This window comes from Triticum aestivum, chromosome 7B, assembly GCF_018294505.1.
Source record: "Triticum aestivum cultivar Chinese Spring chromosome 7B, IWGSC CS RefSeq v2.1, whole genome shotgun sequence".
Classification (NCBI taxonomy): domain Eukaryota; kingdom Viridiplantae; phylum Streptophyta; class Magnoliopsida; order Poales; family Poaceae; genus Triticum; species Triticum aestivum.
Genome location: NC_057813.1, coordinates 761,462,083 through 761,480,209, shown reverse-complemented (window position 1 = coordinate 761,480,209; position 18,127 = coordinate 761,462,083). Strand labels below are relative to the sequence as shown.

At 42.6% G+C, this 18,127-nt stretch overlaps 1 protein-coding gene and 1 long non-coding RNA gene across 2 annotated transcripts; both read left to right on the top strand.

Annotated features, from left to right (window-relative positions):
* Positions 1-1,089: 1,089 nt before the first annotated feature.
* Positions 1,090-3,526, top strand: LOC123162288 (uncharacterized). The gene is made up of 5 exons (XR_006481170.1): positions 1,090-1,344; positions 1,444-1,790; positions 1,870-1,913; positions 1,992-2,092; positions 2,594-3,526. It is a non-coding gene; the product is annotated as an uncharacterized lncRNA (long non-coding RNA).
* Positions 3,527-7,123: 3,597 nt separating this feature from the next.
* On the top strand, positions 7,124-8,915 carry LOC123158827 (cysteine-rich receptor-like protein kinase 6). Its single transcript, XM_044576661.1, has 6 exons — positions 7,124-7,219; positions 7,334-7,595; positions 7,867-8,095; positions 8,184-8,334; positions 8,439-8,457; positions 8,728-8,915. The coding sequence occupies exons 2-6, from the start codon at positions 7,340-7,342 to the stop codon at positions 8,913-8,915; spliced, it is 843 nt and encodes a 280-aa protein (XP_044432596.1). The 5' UTR covers positions 7,124-7,219; positions 7,334-7,339.
* The last annotated feature ends 9,212 nt before the right edge of the window (positions 8,916-18,127 follow it).

Below are 18,127 nucleotides of genomic sequence, written 5' to 3'. Positions count from 1 at the left end.
GGGGGCGCGCTCCCCACCCTCGTGGGGCCCACGGGACTCCTCTCTGGTAAAACATTTCCAGTATTTTTCATATTTTCAAGAAAAAATCTGCGTTGATTTTAAGCACGTTCCGAGAACTTTTATTTCTGCACAAAAACAGCACCACAGTAGTTCTGCTAAAAACAGCGTTTTAATCACATCATACCAAAATCATTTAAAACTATTGTAAACATGGCATGAATACTTCATAAATTATAGATACGTTGGAGACGTATCAGCATCCCCAAGCTTAATTCCTGCTCGTCCTCGAGTAGATAAACGATAAAAGAAATAATTTATGAAGTGTGAATGCTAGCAAATGCATAAGTTTGATCAATGATAATTTCAATAACCTTTTATAGCATCATCTCTCCCTAATAATAAAGCACAGATTGAGTCTGTCGGGTTCACCGTCGCATCGCTTTTACAAAAGAGTCCCTGCGGTTTTCGAAATTTAACCCGCGGTCCTTTAAAAGCGAGAAAATGTTTCGAGGCCAGATCCGGCCCGCCCAAGCCCGAGTGCTGTCGCCGCCCGCATGCCGCCACCACCAGAGCCCGACCCCGAACTCCTCCTCCCGTGCGCCTCCTCCCCTGCCTCCCTAGCGCGTTGTCCAGCGACCGGCGCCGTCGCCGGTGACCACCCAGGTCACGCCGCCACTCCCCTGCCTTCTCTCTTTCCCACCCCCTCTCTCTAATCTCATTTTATATCCTTCTCTCTAGGAGCTTAGCGCCAGGGCCATGGATGCCCAGTCCTCGAGCTCGAGGTTCGAATGCCGCCACGTGACCTCCACTGGCCAGATCCGGCCACTCCCTCCGAGATCCGCGCGCCCTCCACCTCCTCTACCCGATCCGGGGCTGCCCAGCCCGCCATAACCTCCACCATGGAGCTCCTGTAGCTCGTCCCCTGCCTCCTGTTCTGGTGCTCGACGGAGACACGCCTCCAGCGCAGCGAGCACAAGTCCCAGCTGTGCCAAGGCCTACCCCGACCACCTCTGCGTCCAGCCGGCATACCCTGCGTGACGCTCGACCCGGTGTCGCGCCGGCCGCCAACCGACGCCAGATCGCAGCACCCTTCACCACCGTTCCACCTCAACTCCTCCTCTAATCCATGCCCCAGAGCTCCTCGCTATGCGCCGCCCTGGAGGGCACGCGCTCGCCAGCCGATCGTCGTTGCACTCCCAGGCGACCTCGCCGTCCCCTCTGCACCGCCCTCCACCTGAACTAATGATTTAGCTGGTTATAGCTTGTGGATGTTCTCTGTTGTTTTTTGCACACAAGGTGTTTGTGTGTTTGTCCGAGCCAATGTTCATGAGCTTTATCTTTGCTGTGAGTACTGCATCTTTCTGTCCATCTGATTGTTCCATGTTATACTATCTATTGAAGAAAATGGATCTGTATTGTTTATCTTGATTTTTCTGATTGTAGATAAATGACATGGCTGAGAAAGTCCCTTCAATGAAAGGAGGAGTATAGTCTTGGCCATGGCTGGGAAGGAAGGAGAACATGTAAATTGAGGATTTTTCAGAGAGGTCAGGATTGCTTGATTTATCAGTGGACTGGTGTGCTGGTTAATTAGGATCTTTCAGAGAGATCGGGGTTGCTTGATTAATCAGAGAGAAACTGGATCAGTACTTGGGAGTTGGGACTGGTGTCCTACGGTTGCTTGATTAATCAGAGAGAAACTTATCATAATTTATGATTTCCTTTTCTTGATTTGGAGCAAGTGTCTTTGCTGGAGTCAGCGTCCTTGTGGTTGATCTCATATACATGAGGTATGGTATTTCTATCCTTAAAAGTATGTAACAAATCCACAATTCATTTTGAGTTATTCCTATGTTTTTTTGGGATCAGGATTATCCGAGTCAGCTCCTTGTGGTTGATCTCATATACATGAGGTATGGTATTTCTATCTTTAAAAGTATGTAATAAATCCACAATTCATTTTGAGTTATTCATGTGTTTTTTCGGATCAGGATTATCCAATTATTAAAGCACATACATTGGAGTTGAAATATAGGTGGGTTGTGTACACGGGGTACATGTACGTGATGTAAACAAAACCTATATAACTCAGGTACGCCATGCATCTAGCTTAATTTTTGCATGGGCGACAATTTGAAAAGCTTACTGCAGATCTGCCATAGATAGATTATACACAATATTAAAAATCATCTTGAGAAATCTGGAAAGTTTGTAAAACTTAAAATACACACCTCTCTTTACAGGTTCGCAATTTCGAATTCTATCTGTCATATTGTTTTTTCTAATACAGTGGCATCTCTACTACCCTCCTGTAAAGCGATTGGCCATTGTTAGGATAAAAATAGCAACTACACACGTATTTAATCAATCTTTTGGCCTATATCCTTCGGTATTATTATTGCCAATTTGAGGGGGAAAAGGCAAAACATGTAAAGCTTTACAAGTTTTATATCCTACCCTAAGCCCAAATCTTTATGTTGTTCTTTATGCAAGACTCCATAACACTCCGGCCTTGATCACAAATGAGTCGCTGGCTGCCATAGCCCTATCAGTTCCCTGTGGTGATCGTCGTTTATGTTGGTTTGTGGCGCAGGGAATTGGTACTACAAGAGAGCTTCAAGCTGACGGCCAGTAGGAATGGAAGACATGACTTGATGGAGAAATCGGGTGCATATGAACAACATATTGTCTTCCAATTTTTTTCATCATTCAGTAGGACAATTGCCTAATTCTGTATGAAAAGGTTATTAGTATGGATATATATTTATTGAATTTAATTAGCATATATGAGGTTCTTTGTTCGGCCCCCCTTTTGCTCATGACTACATAATTATTCGGACTTGCATTCTAGATAGATGCTTTTCTATGAACCTCATAAAAAGTGTAATATGCCTTAGATCCTAATTGACTATTTATACATCGGATAATTTCAGCTTGCTGTGTCCCAACATACCTATTTGTTTTACAAAAAACAGGTGAAGTCCTAACAATCTATACTCCTGCATTGTATCTTCAAATGTAGATTGCTTCTGTAGGATTCGAGCAGATGGTAGTTTACAGACTAATGATTTGGTTCCAGTAACATCACATGTCAAGGATACCTCTCTCCACTTAACAATCAATTTTCTTATGATGATGTTCAGAGAAGTGCGTTTAATTTCTGTCGTAGTGGGATGTTGTGATTAGTTCAATTTTGCTTGATCTATTTCGAGTTAATTCCTTTTTGTGATGTGGTGTTAGGGAACATACATTCTGCTCTCTTGTTCTTCAGCTCGGGGTGTCGGAAGCTACCTATTACTACTAGGGAGTCTTATTTCGGACGGAAAGAAAATACAATATTGGGTTTTATCCATTTGTATGCCTGCGTTAGCCTTATGAAGCACAAAGGATGTCCCAGTGATCAATCACGGATGATACTTGGTGTATTCTTACTAGGCTAATGGGCAAATAGTCGAATAACTGAATCACCTGCAATCTTTCTTTTATTGTAACGGCGGTGTTATATCTGCAACAACAATTTGTAAATATTTCTCTATAATTGTGAATATACATCTTGGTAGCTATAATTCATCAATCACGGATGATACTTGGTGTTTCCTTATACTAGGCTAATGGGAAAATACTCGAATAACTGAATCACCTGTCAACAACAGTTTTTAAAATTTTCTGTATAATTGTGAATATACATCTTGGTAGCTATAAATTATACCCTCTGTTTGGTGTTGGTAAGAACATATGCTGAGCTTGTTTTATGCTATTGTTCAAGACATCTCGGATCTGTTAAACCATGAAGTCTCTTCTTTCACTGTGAAAATATGGGCGGCTGAGCGCCTGTGCTTCGTTGCCAATCGGTCGGATGCCTTGAGAAGTGTGCTGCGTTGCCAATCGGTCGGATGCCTTGAGAAGGGTCAAATAGGATGGACGATTGATTTGGAATTTGGTTTTGTTAACGTCAACAGGAGGAGGAATGGAGGAGAAGCCAAGCCAAGGAGAGAACGAAGATTTGAGCCTAGGACACTGGGTGTCGATAACGGTAAGGCGTGTCATGTGGCGACCAAGCACATTGTGTTGGGATTGATCACGTTCAGCACCGTGGGGGCCGTCAACGAGGGCGGGAAGGAGGATAAGTGATGACGTGGACATATGTGTGCCGTGGGAGGGATCCTCGAGCCATATTTATTAGGTTGGGCATATGATATATATTTTCTCCCGTTGCAATGCACGGGCATGTTTACTAGTTATATGTAATAACAGTAGCTCATCTCATAAATTTTTTCATGATCAAGTAACAAACTATTCACATGTTAAAGTATAGATCATAAACATTCTTGAAACTAACAAACTATATTCTCAGTCATCAAACAATTGCACTTATTTTCAGGAAGGGTCTATGTCGGAGCTTTGATTTAGCAAACTCCACATACTCAACTATCACTTAATCTTTCACAATTGCTAACACTCACGTGATATTTATGGGTTCAAAGTTTTAATCGGACATAGAGAAAGATATTGGCTTATAGTTTCGCCTCCCAACCTTTTACCTCAAGGGTAATGTCAACAATAATAATTTATGAAAACCTACATCCAAATGGATATATATATATATCCGGATCGCTCCAACACAAAGTGCTTGCCAAAGAAAAAAGTGTAAAAAGGAAAGGTGGTGATCACCATGACTGTTGTATAAGGGTAGAAGATAAAAGTAAAAGATAGGCCCTTCGTAGAGGGAAGCAGAGGTTGTCATACGCTTTTATGGTTGGATGCACAAAATCTTAATGCAAAAGAACGTCACTTTATATTGCCGCTTGTGATAAAGACCTTTATTATAGCATCTTTATGATTACCCAGTTATGTTGTGACTTTTGATAAAACACAAGGTATTCCTCCGGTATCCAGGAGTTGCATAATCTCGTAGTCAAAGGAATATGTATTTGACATGATGAAAGCAATAACAATAAACTGAACCATCATTATGCTAAGCTAACGGATGAGTGTTGTCCATCACATCATTCTCCTAATGATGTGATCCTCTAATCAAATGACAACACATGTCTGTGTTTAGGAAACCTTAACCATCTTTGATCAACGAGCTAGTCTTATAGAGGCTTACTAGGGACACGGTATTTGTTTATGTATTCACACGTGTATTTAAGTTTCAGATCAATACAATTCTAGCATGAATAACAAACCTTTATCATGAATAAGGAAATATAAAATAACAACTTTATTATTGTCTCTAGGGCATATTTCCTTCATCAACACCGGCTCGCAACACGTCGACGGCCGTCGTAGCACAGCCTCGCAGCACGACATCATAGCCCGAGCCATCGCCGCACAGGAGATCCTATCGCAGCATGTCGACGACTGTCACAGCATTGCCGGAGCCACCCTAGTACCCTACCTGCCGTCACAACAGCCCAGATCACACCGCAACATCGCCGGAGCAACCTAGTCGCCCTCGCAGCTCACAATAGCCAAACCACCGTCCTCGCAACACCCCTTACATCACTTGAGAAAAAGCTCCATGGAGGCCATCCATGGCGGGTGAGGTCTCCATAGGATATGGACGACAAGAGAGATGGGGGCGAAGGCGGTTTGACCCGGGAGATCGGCCTATAGCCCAGACGAAAAATAATAATTGAAAAGAGGAGACAGATGGGCTTGGCCAATTCGGTTTGAAGGATAAAAAAATTGTGGGCTGCAACTAGATAAGAGTGAGAAGTATGGGCCATGGGAGTTTCGCCCAGATTTGAGAGAAAAAAATATATTGATTTTCCTTTTCAAGAAAATCCAGAAAATGGACAAGAGCTCTAACATAAATCAAACGATCTAAAAAAAATTCAAAAAAAGGAGGCACGTAATTAACATGCTGGAGGCAGGGGAAAAACAACCCAAGCTGAAACAAAATTACACAATTTCAAATTTAGATTTAGGTTGCATTAGTTCAAATTAAATCCTCCAAATTTAATAGTTCAATTTAAGCTTTAAATAACCAGATAAAACAAATGAAATTTTCTGGCCCAACTTTTTGAAAAGCTTTTTCTTCCTAAAGATTTCAAACATCAGGATGTTAGAGATGTTGGCTACAACAGATGTTAAGGATGAATATCAGCCATTGATCTTGGGTTCAAACTAGGCCTGAAACATTCACGAACACGGCTCCATAAAAATTAAGCCAGAGCGCATCTGAAAAGGATGTGCTTGGCTTCCTCAGGCTCCCCAGAGGACGCAACACCTATTGCCAGAGCGCAACTTTTTTGGAGGTTAACAGACGAGGGGAGTTTGTCGGCGGCCGCTTGACAGGTTTTTTTTCTCGACATATGAAACTGCAAACTATGGGCGGCACTTTTGCAGCCCACAACGATTTAGCGTACCTGACTTTCGGCCTTTATATCAACTTAGCCTAAGTGGATCTTTTTACACAGTATAAACGCAGGCGATCATTATATACATGCATACACTCATCCTTCTGAATGTATACACACGCACATCCTACACCTATATAGTTGACGAAAACGTTTTCTCCCACTGAAAGAGTATAGCTAAAAATAATAAAATAAATTCGGGATAAATGCGAGCACCAAGATTCGAACCTTGTTGCATTAGGGGTGCCACTGCCGTCCAAACCATCTAATCGCAGATTGGTTTGCTAGACTAAGTGGATTTAACTAAGAACTTTGCCGACTTCTTGAGCTCCCAAACTCACTTCGTCAACCCTTCCAAATTCATCTAAGCGTGCGTACGTACGCACGTACGTAAGTGTGCGTGCTTGTGCTGTTTAGAATCCCATCCGACTCGATCCAAAAAGCATAGGAGTTATCCACCTCAGGCATGGTTTTCTTCAATATAATTCTTTTGGCCGGCCTCAGGCTCGGGCAGTGTTAAAATAAGAGGCCCTGCTTTACTGTATATTGATCCTCTCAGGAGTGTCTTCTTTCGCATCTATTCTTGAATCAATCAAGAGCTTCTCAAGGAGATGGGCGACAGCAAGCACAGCTACCGTCGTGCGCAGCGTTTTTGGGATCCGAAGCATCACCGTGAGGACAGCAGCTCAACCTCGAAGAGATCCACGACGCACATCGATGATGGTGCAGCTCCATGCTCTCAGCCAGCGCATGCAAGACCACAGAGTATACCATACCAAGAGTTAAAGCAGATCACTGATAACTTCTCTGACGACCGGATAATTGGCCATGGTGGTTTTGGTGTGGTATATAAGGTATATAAATAGTTTATTGATCGATCATTTCTGCATGCATTTCTTTTGTTTCAAACAAACCTATAGGTATCTGTATGCAGTAACTAACATCACCCTATTGAACGCCTCAAACAGGGAGTGATGCCAAATGGGGAAATCATCGCTGTCAAAAAGAACGTGTCATCATTTATGCCAGGCCTGCAGAAGCAATTCGAGAGCGAGGTCTGTCATCTTATGATGCTTCAGCACCCCAATATAGTGCGATGCGTAGGCTACTGCTATGATTTACGGCGTGCATGTTTGCCGTACCATGGAAAATACGTTTTTGCAGAGACTGCTGAAAGGTTACTTTGCTTGGAATATATGCCAAAGGGAAGCCTTGATGAGTATCTATCAGGTTGTTTCTCAGTTCCATCTTCATTTAAGATTGTAGTTCGTCAAGTTTGACAAGCAGCTTTGAGCAAAGCTCTAAAAAAACTGCATTTAATTGACATATATTAAGGGCTACGATGGATCAATCGGTGGTTCCAATATCGGCCTTATAGAATCAACAAATGGGACATACATTAAAATTCTGCTGTACTTTTGTATATTATCTATAGAACAATAATCATAGATTTTGAGGTGACAACGGTCTCAGAATGCTCTTTTGCTGTTTACAAACATAGATAAATCTACTAGACATGATTGGGGAACACGTTACAGTATAATCAAGGGAATTTGCTATGGGTTATGCCAGCTTCATGAAGAAATTGATAAGCCTATTATTCACCTTGATTTGAAACCTGCAAACATATTGCTCGATGACGTCATGACACCAAAAATCACAGACTTCGGTCTGTCAAGACTACTTGACCAACAAGAAACTATTTGCACATCATCACGCCATGGAACATTGTAAGTTAATGCCCCTAGGCATAAGAAAAAGTTTTGTTCTAATTGTGGTCACTTTAACACATTAAAATTGTATACTTATTGGTTTCAGTGGTTACATGGCACCAGAATTTTTACATGGAGGTACAATTACACCAAAGTCAGACATATTCAGTTTGGGTGTAATAATCTTGGAGGTAATAACAGGACGTAGGGACTACCCAGACGTTACGACAACACCTCCAGATGACTTTATCGACTTTGTAAGGAAATAATATTTTGCATTTCAAAATGAAGTTCTTTGTTACAATTTACCTTTTGCGTGCTAACATTGTAGATGTTTACTCTGTTTGTTTTGTACCCACAGACACTTAACGAATGGAGAAATGTGTTACAGAGATCACCAGAGGATGTATCGCTAGAGTTTTGCCGTCAACAAATGAAGAGAATAATCTTGGAGGTATCAACAAGGCGCATGCACTACCCAGACGATGCTACAACAACTAAAGATGAATTTATCGAGCTTGTAAGGAAATTATATTTCTTATTTCAAAATGGGGGTCTTTGTTTCATAGAAAGGATGTTGCATTTTACCTTTTGTATACTAACATTCTATAAGTTTGTTTTGATTTCACCGACACTTGATAAACATAGACATGTGTTGCAGAGATTTCCTGGGCATGTATCCCTACAAACAGATTGTGAACAAATAAAGAGATGCATCCAGGTAGGTATGATATGTGTGAATCCTGACCGCACCAAGAGGCCTCACATAAAAAGGGTCATCAGGATGCTCCAAGGATCAGAGAGTATCGACTACACCATTAGCATCAAGGCAATGTAATCGAGAAGACAGGTATATTTGATATTTCCTAGCTTTTTTATTCTCTTTTAGCAACTAGAAGATGTCATCGCACCCTGTGAAAAGTACAGGCTAGACTTGTACTTCAACATTTGTAGGTAGTATCTAAGGTATGTAACTAGTATCTAATAAGGAGCTGGCATCCATATGCAGTGTTGTGAGTTGACCCTTGTAAGAGAGCGTGGATGGGATCATGACGGAAGGGGTGGAGAACAAGATTGGCTTGCCCCAAAGGAGTCATCCTTTAGTTGTTTCTCGCCCGATCGTTGGTTGAGAGATAAAGAGGGCTAATAAAAACTCTAACCTGTAGGCATTATTTAATTCCCTTTTGATGTATGATGTCGTTGGCTGCTGAGTGGTGTCGTTGGCTCCTTCACCGGTCTTTCTTTTGTGTGTGCAGCTTATGTCTTCCGGCACCATTATCCTTGTTTGGAAAACAAGTTTCTCATTGGAACACAACCCTACCGCTTTCACGACTTCATTTTTCTTGTTTTCATATGGTTTTCCATACATTTTTTACTTCCTTATATTCCATTTTGCCACTTAAATCTAAGCACAAGATATCAGGACAAAATGATGCACAATGGAATCATTTTGCCATTTTCAATCATTTGGTTCTCTTACAAAATGATGCACAATGGAATCGCTACAAAATAAAGTTCACATGGTTAATGGTTTGCAATCCTAATAAGAATTAAATGGAGAAAAACTTGCTAGAAAATATGGCACACAGTATCTGGCCGGTAGCTAGTCTCCCGAGCAGTCCCCTCCAAATATGAGTCCTCTCCTCCCGACTAAGAGGAATCTCCTGAGCCCCACGACCAGGAGCTTCCTTGCGCATAAATCCTCTACGATGGTGAGGGCACATCCGAATCTGCCGCCACAGAGGTGGAGGAGAAGTTCGTAGTAGAGTCTTTTCTGGTGGAATATCCTCTGGGAGACCTGATATAGTCCCAAAGTACGTCCATCGCCCAAAAAGAATCACCATAATCACCAGCCTGCCTTCGGGAGATAACATGTCTGACAGAGGTGCACGCAACCAAGTGAATTAGTCAATCAAAACACCAGCAAGTTTTTCACTTGATTAGAGCATCTCCAACAGCGGCGATGAAAAACGCGGGTTTTAGCATGCGCGGAGCGGTTTCTCGTGCTCCAGCGAGCGCGGGAGATTCCGGCGCGCCGGAAAAGATCGCGCACGCGGGAAAAAGCTGCCCGGTGCGCGGCATCCAGCGCGCTTTATAAATCCAGCGCCCCCTCACGCGCCCTCCCGCCGTTCTGTGCCTCGCCACGCACCCTCTGTCGCTCTTTCTCGGCTCTTTTCTCGCCCCGCCGCTGCCGCGCCGCCGGGGAAGTTCGGGCTACTGCGGCGTCCGCGCGCGCCCCTCCCGTTCCATCTCTGCCGAGATCCGGTTCGGTGAGATGTGCCTCGGCGTCGACACATTCGACACCTCCCACGAGGCCACCTACGCATATGACGCGGCGGCGTGGCGCCTCCGGCGGCCTCGTAGGGAGATGAACTTCCCCGAGGTGACGACGCGAGACGCAGGAGCGCGCGCCTCCCCCACGGCTTGTCACCGACGAGGACCGTCGCGACAACCAGAGGCTGGAGCGCCACCTCGGCATCGCTGAGATGGACGAGGAGGCCATGGCAATGTGGCGCCAACGCTTCCCGGAGTACGTCGTCAACGAGCGTGAATTATACGCGCAGAGGAGGGCGGAGCAGCTGCCTATCGCGGGGACATGCGTACGCGGAAGGAGGACGCACTCTTCAACATCGAGCTCAAGGAAACGTCGATCTGGGACTCCAACGATGAACGGTGGATGGACGTCTTCATTACGACGTCGGAGGAGGAGGAGGACATCAGGAGGAGGAGGACGACCAGTAGTTGAAATATGACTGTCTTTTTATTATCTATCTATGCTATGAACTATCTATGCTATCCTTTTGTATCTTTTTTTTATCTACCTATGATATGAAATATCTATGGGAACTATCTTGTTTTGGCGTATGTATATGTATCACTCGCTGTATTTTAGCGCTTCTGCTGCACGCACGCGCAATTTTTTGCAGCGGCCACTCGAGCCAGCGCTATTTCGATGTTGTAAACTTATTTTAGCGTGCCGCGCGGTTGCGCACCTGTTGGAGATGCTCTTAGACTATCCACAATGGGAGTAACATATGTCGTAACATCACACATATTTAGACAAAATAGATGACGTGGCAAGTAACTAATGAAGAAAGAGAGTGATGTGGTAACATAGCTAGTTACTAGTAGTATGAGACTCGCCACAATGTGTAGTAACATAGAATAGTAACATGCATATGTTACGAGTCTATGTTACTACCTCCACAATGGGTAGTAACATGGAGGTTGCCATTTATTGTTTGGTGGGATCTATAGTAATACTTTAACTTTGTGATCTATATGTGGCTTGTATCAGAATGAAATTTTGTTTGCTAGTATGCATAATAAATACAAGAACACAAAATCGAACGGGTCCATAATAAATAATAAAGTGCCAATATAATATAATTAGAATACATAAAACATATATAGCAATACATGGATCAAGTCTCGAATATTATCTATTGTCGCCCAAACTTTTTCCATATATCCTCAATCAAATCATTTTTTGGAGCCTTATGGGTCGGATGCTCACGAATTCTACTATCCATTTCAAGTACCTTGGAAAATACTAGCATGTCACCGTGAGTAAATACCGTTGGAAAAACAATCGGTGAGCCTGCTTCCTCATTCAAATCAATCATATTCCTCGCCTCTTCTTTTTCATCCTCGACTATCATGTTTTGTAGAATGATGCAACCTAACATAATATGATGGAGATCGCCCCGGTCATATAAACGCGCGGGACGCTGTAAAATAGACCATCGCGCCTGGAGCACACCAAATGCACATTCCACGTCCTTTCTTGCACCTTCTTGATGTTTAGCAAACAACCTTTGTTTTTTTGTTTGAGCCATTGGTATTGACTTCACCAATGCTGCCTACTCGGGGTATATTCCGTCTACAAGGTAATAACCAAGTTGATATTCCTTATCGTTGACATTATAGTTCACTCGAGGAGCTTTCCCTTTCAATTGCTCAAGGAACAATGTCGATTGATTGAGCACGTTGATGTCATTGTTGGATCTAGCAACACCAAAAAATGTATGCAATCTCCAAAGATCCTGAGAAGCAACCGCCTCTAGAATAAGAGTAGGGGTGCCTTTATACCTACTGGTGAATTGTCCCTTCCACTCCATGGGACATTTGTCCCAACGCCAGTGCATACAGTCAAGGCTTCCTAACATGCCAGGAAACCCGCGACTCTCTCTAATATCAAGCAAGTGCTGCACATCATTGATATTGGGTTTTCGCATATACTCATCACCAAATATATGAATGACGCCTTCGACTAACAGCTTTAAGCACTTAATTGAAGTGGACTCGGCAATCTTAAGGTACTCATCGAGAGCGTCTGCCGGAGTACCATATGCCAATTGGCGGATAGCTGATGTGCATTTCTGCAACGGAGATAGTCCATCACGGTCAAGAGCATCTTTCCTTTGCGTGAACTCCGGAGATCACTCTCCTAGCGCATGTACGATATGCTCGGAAAGGGGCCTTCTCATCCGGAATCTTCTACGAAATACCTTCTTCTTGTAGGTAGGATTATCACAGAAATGGCCAGGTACCAATTGCTCGGCGGCTGCTTCACTTGGCCTGTTCACATAAGTCCTCGGACCACTTCTGCTTGACCTTCCTTGAGCGTCGAGGCTTTCCTTCACTTCTGTTGCGATCTTCTTGGCGAACTAGTCTAACATGTCCGTCTGGACAAGGTAGTGATCTAGCGTGTAGGGGGAGGAAGGATCGATGATACTTGCTTCAGCTTCATCATCGGAACCATCAGCTGGGTGACTGTTATCCATCTTGCAAAACAGGGGAAGAAGTGGTGCGCTGTGAAGTAGTGAGGAATAGAATAGGCGTAGGCCTGTATATATAGCACACTAGAAACGTTTCATGTGTAAACTAGAAACTGAAACGATTGGGCTTCAACCAATGATTTAAAAAACGTAACTGGCCGAGACACCAAACCATCACGTTCACATAAATTAGAGTAGCTGATCGGTCCATCAGGTGCACAATAACAATCCATCAAGTTCACACAATAATAATCCATCAGGTTCAGACAAGCTCTTCTCTTGCGGAGGGAGGAAAGTGCTGCCGCCAAGCTTGGTGCCAATTACCACGGATGGATATTCAATAGAAAGCCAACTTGAGTAGGTCAAACAGCGGGGATCTCTCAGTTCCAATGGCTGGATCTCAGAATCGCGTAGGTGGGTAGAACTAATGGGCAAACGCACCTAAGTTAGAGAACCGCGAGCTCTTGTCTCGCTTCCCCTAGTGTGCTCTTCTCTTGCTTCCTCTAGCGTGTTTCAAATACTTGTAGTGAGCGTAACAAGGTCATTAAGGCACGCCTCCTACATATATTTTTTTAGGGAAGGCACGCATACATCTTAATGGGAAAATCTCAAGGGCGAGCATGCATCCAAGTGCTGGTGCAGCTACTAAATTTGGGATGCAGGTTACCTACCCGGCCGCCGGTGGTTTTGCTGCTGAAGGACACGGCCGACGCTGGGCTCAAGGTGATGCGAGCCGGAAGCCTTAGGGTTGCCGATCGCCGGAGTGCCAGGCCAGCAACGGCAGATGGCAGCATGGACGTCACCATGGCCGATCAGTTCTCTCCTCGATTATTCACAAAAAGAAAAATAGTATCTCTCCTCGATTAGGTTTTTCTGCAGCAGCCCGCAGACGTACGGTGTTGGCGCCGCCTCTCGCAACGCCGCTTCTTCTACTTCACAATCTCTTTAGTCTCGTATTTTCTTGAACACTCACGCACACATGTGAAAGCTCAAGAACACACACCCTGAAGAACTCAGGGAAAATACACAGACGCACCCAAGACCCAACTGCTTTGCAAAGAGGCTCTTCCCTTGGTGCACGCAAGCATGTCAAGCCCCGATCTGGATCGAGGGAGACCAGAGTCGGTAGAGAAAGGGGAGGGGATGAGGTTGGCGTGAGGAAGGGGATGAGCGAGAGAGAATTGGGAGAGAAATAGGCCTGAGCGTTCTGTAGAAACCGAAATTTCGGTTTTTGTTGTTCGGTTTTTTTGTGAATTCGGTTTGCAGAAGTGAAAACCGAATTTGGCACTAAAATTCAGCTAACCGAAATTTCGGTTAACCAATTTTTCGGTTCGGTTTTCGGTTTAAACCAAATTATGTACCATGTACAGAAAATGCACTTTCAGGATAGTTGACAACAACATGAACATGCATGGTTTAAAGAAAAAATTTGACAGCATAACAACACAAAATTGTAAAATGCGTATAGCATATTCGCATCTATTCAAATATCACATAATATCAAATACTAGGATTCAGAACAGATGCATAACCAATCATCAAATGTAAAACTTCCAAAGTCCACAATGAAAAGTGACAACTGACAAGTGACAAACTGACAAGTAATAGAGCCAAGTTCATGTTCCAGATTTCCAGCCCAACACACAACCAAATTCCAAGTTCCAGGACACATAATGAAAGTCCAAGTTCAACAAAAAGACAACCAAGTTTAAAGTTTACTTATTACTACACTTCAAAACATAAGCACACAGGAAGGAGATTGAAGTGCACTTCAAGAGCAGCCACAAATAAGAATCTCTATTTGCCATCATGAACATGAACATTTTGACATGTCCAGAGAATGTTGACCATCCCAGCTGCCAGCCAAGCGTTGCGAATCTGTAATGTTCTATGCATGGTGCATGATTCGGTTAGAATAGATAGTACATGACGCTGAATTCAGATAAAATAACTATATATATACATGTAAAATAGAATAGCAGATGGCACATTACAAGGATTCACATGATTCAATTAAAAGAACTACATATATGTAAAACATAATATGTTGGACTACAACAGCATCTACATGAGGTTCATTACAGCAAGTGAGAAACATTTGCATTTACATGGCTGTGTTATGCATCTTTTGAATCATACTACAGATTTTTTTTTTCTAAAAACATGAACAAGAGCAGGACAATTTCTTGCAACTCACTCACCAGCGTTTAAGTAGAGGATGGAGGTGGGTAAGATGGCACAGCCCCAAATGGCTTGCAAACAGACTTGCTACTGCTTGCTTTTGACGTGGATGAATTTGTACTATCAAACTCTTCAATTAGTTCTGAAAAAGAATGAAATGAACATGTAATAAGAATAGGAAGTTAGAAATATAGATAATTACATAGAAAACAATCACAATATGTTACCCTTTTCCAATCTTAACAATTCCTCCTCATCTTCTTCAATGTTGATAGTAATAGAACCCCTTAGGCAATCTTGGGCACAAACAAGAGTTTGGACCATGAATGGTGTAAGAGAGGTTCTAAATTCATTTAGAATGCGACCACTTGTGCTAAATGCCGACTCAGAGCAACCGTTGATACCGGAACAGCCAACACATCACGGGCCATTCTAGCCAATATTAGGAATCTAGCAGCATTGTCCTTCCACCATTTTAGAATGTTAAAATCATCCCTATTTACTTCATTCTCTTCATGTAGGTGTTTCTCAAATTCAGATTTGCTCATGCTAGCTTCACCATCACCAATTCTCAACTTTTTATTTATCCGAGACACCAACTTCCTTCCTTCCCTTTTTTGAGTTGGTTCAGATTGTGGAGCACCCACATGCTTGCTTGCATCACTTGGTGCATACTTAGCTTTGTACTCTTCAAACAAAGCATGCATAAATGTTTTCACCGCCTCTCAAGCTAGCTTTGCCTCCATTTAACTCACCATACATTTCTTCAGTTGCTAGTTTTGTGAAATTTGATAGCTTGAATCTTAGATCAAGAACAGTTGCAGCAAATACAAACATGTTCACATTCTCCTCTTCCTTTTTCTTTCCTTTCCCCTTCCCCCTTTCATTCTCCACCTCCTCATGCCAGCGTCCCCAATACTTATCATACTTATCTTGCATTTTCTTGGCCATTATTTTGCGCAAAATATCATCACTATCAGCCCACTCTTCCAACACAACATTAACTTCAGCAATATCCATAACAAATTGATTCACGGTCACATGGAGTGTGGCGGAAACACTAAGAGTAAGGTGATAAAACTGTCCAAGAAATTCAGCCATTTTCTTAGCATTCTCCCAATCACTATCAACAGGAATACCAGGACCTTTCTCACTAGTTAAATCCAATGTATAGAGTGGATCTTCTTCCTCATACCTCGCAAACACTTTCTCAAAGTTGATTGCGGTTGCTAACACTAGGTATGCGGAATTCCATCTAGTGCATACATCCAAACTCAAGAATGCCTCGCTGTCCACCTTTTCTAACTGAGCAAGTTCTTTAAATGTTGTAATTCTAGATGGCCCATGTCTTATATATCTAACCGCAGCTCGCACATGCTTAACTGATTCATCCAACTCTTTTAGACCATCAGTAACAATCAGATTTATAATATGGGCAGCACATCTCATATGAAAATATTTACCTTCAGCTATGCTATTTCCAGTTTTAATCATTTTCTTCCGTATTAACCCACACCACCATCATTCGCGCTAGCATTATCAATAGTTATTGTCATAACTTTGTTTATTCCCCACTCCCTCAAGCATTGCTCTATGGCTTTTCCTATATCATCTCCCTTATGACCTTTTACTAGGAAAAAACTAATGATTTTCTTGTGCAAATTCCATTCAGGATCAATAAAATGTGCCGTGACTGTCATATAACAATCTTGTGTTTGAGAAGTCCAACCATCAGTAGTGAGACACACTCTTTGACATGATTGTTTGAAAAAAGTTTCAGCTTTGCTCTCTCTTCAAAATAAACCTTCACAACATCCCTAGTGCATGTTCTTCTAGAAGGCATATTGAAACGTGGACATGCAATTGACATCACTTCTCTAAAACCAGCTTTTTCAGTAAATGCAAATGGAAGCTCATCTACTATAATCATCTTAGCAATAGCTTTTCTTAGTGCTTCGGGATCAAATTTATGCACTGAAGGACTTTTCCCTTGGATAACTTGCAAAGTACCTTGATTCTTATTCTTATCATTATGAGGATTATACTTGCAAGTATTAAAATGACTCTTTAAGGCAGATGTACCGTTAATCTCTGGAACGGCCTTGATATCACGATTGCAATGCTTGCACTTTCCAAACTTGAGCATACCATCAACTAGTACCTCAGAAAAGTGATCCCACATCGGTGATCTTTTCTTCATCTGCCTTCTTGTAGGTCGTTCCTCCATCTCCTTCTTTTCCCTTTCATACTCATCAATCTTTCTCTTTGTTCTTCCTCATAAACTTGCATCTCCTCTTCAGTCAGGTCATCACCATGTCCACCAGGTTCAACCATCTACAAAATAGTAACTTAATTAGAATTCATGTCATCATTCTTCTATACTAATTACTTTGGACAAGAATTAAATAACATGTTCCTTATCAGCAGCTTCCAGCAAGTAATAACATATTAGGAATAAAAAGAAGCCGGCAGAATCATATGACAACATAAAAGTAAACTGACCATATTAATAATTCACAGACTACTAATGGTTATGGGCCTTACGGCATGGGACTGGGACTGTATTCAACCAAGAGAAAATGTGGCACCAGACATTATCTCTTTAGATTAAACTCCGAGTGATATACACTATACAGTCATTTCCATTCTGCTTCTGCAATACATTAAAAGCTGAATCCACTCCACTGCAGTTCAAATGTTATTTTCATGAAAAGATAATAGAAGCATTCACAAGTTGTATTTGTGAACAGTTAGTCATCCAAGTAGGATTTCCTAGTGATATACGCAGAGATGTCAACACTCAACAGTGGAGCAGCACAAAAGATGGCATCTGGAGACAGAGAATGAGCAAAAACTAAACAACAAGAGCATCTAGAATTCCAGATCCACCTTTACCATCTACTCACAAAGAACAAAAAAAACTGGACACAAAGGATGCGAGATTGAGCTTATTACGTTGACTGAATGCTCAGTTTCTGCTGTGGAAGACGTGATGACGAACTGGACTCCGAGATGAGGCCGAGATGCTGCCGAGTGTCGACGGATGCGCGACGGCGTTCACTGCGTCAGGGATGGCCGAGTGGGGAAG

Coding starts and splice junctions, on each gene's coding strand:
- LOC123158827 (XM_044576661.1), top strand. CDS start 7,340: ATGCCAAATGGGGAAATCATCGCTGTCAAAAAGAACGTGTCATCATTT. Junction 7,596..7,866: donor CCTTGATGAGTATCTATCAG/GTTGTTTCTCAG, acceptor TTACAAACATAG/ATAAATCTACTAGACATGAT. Junction 8,096..8,183: donor TCATCACGCCATGGAACATT/GTAAGTTAATGC, acceptor TATTGGTTTCAG/TGGTTACATGGCACCAGAAT.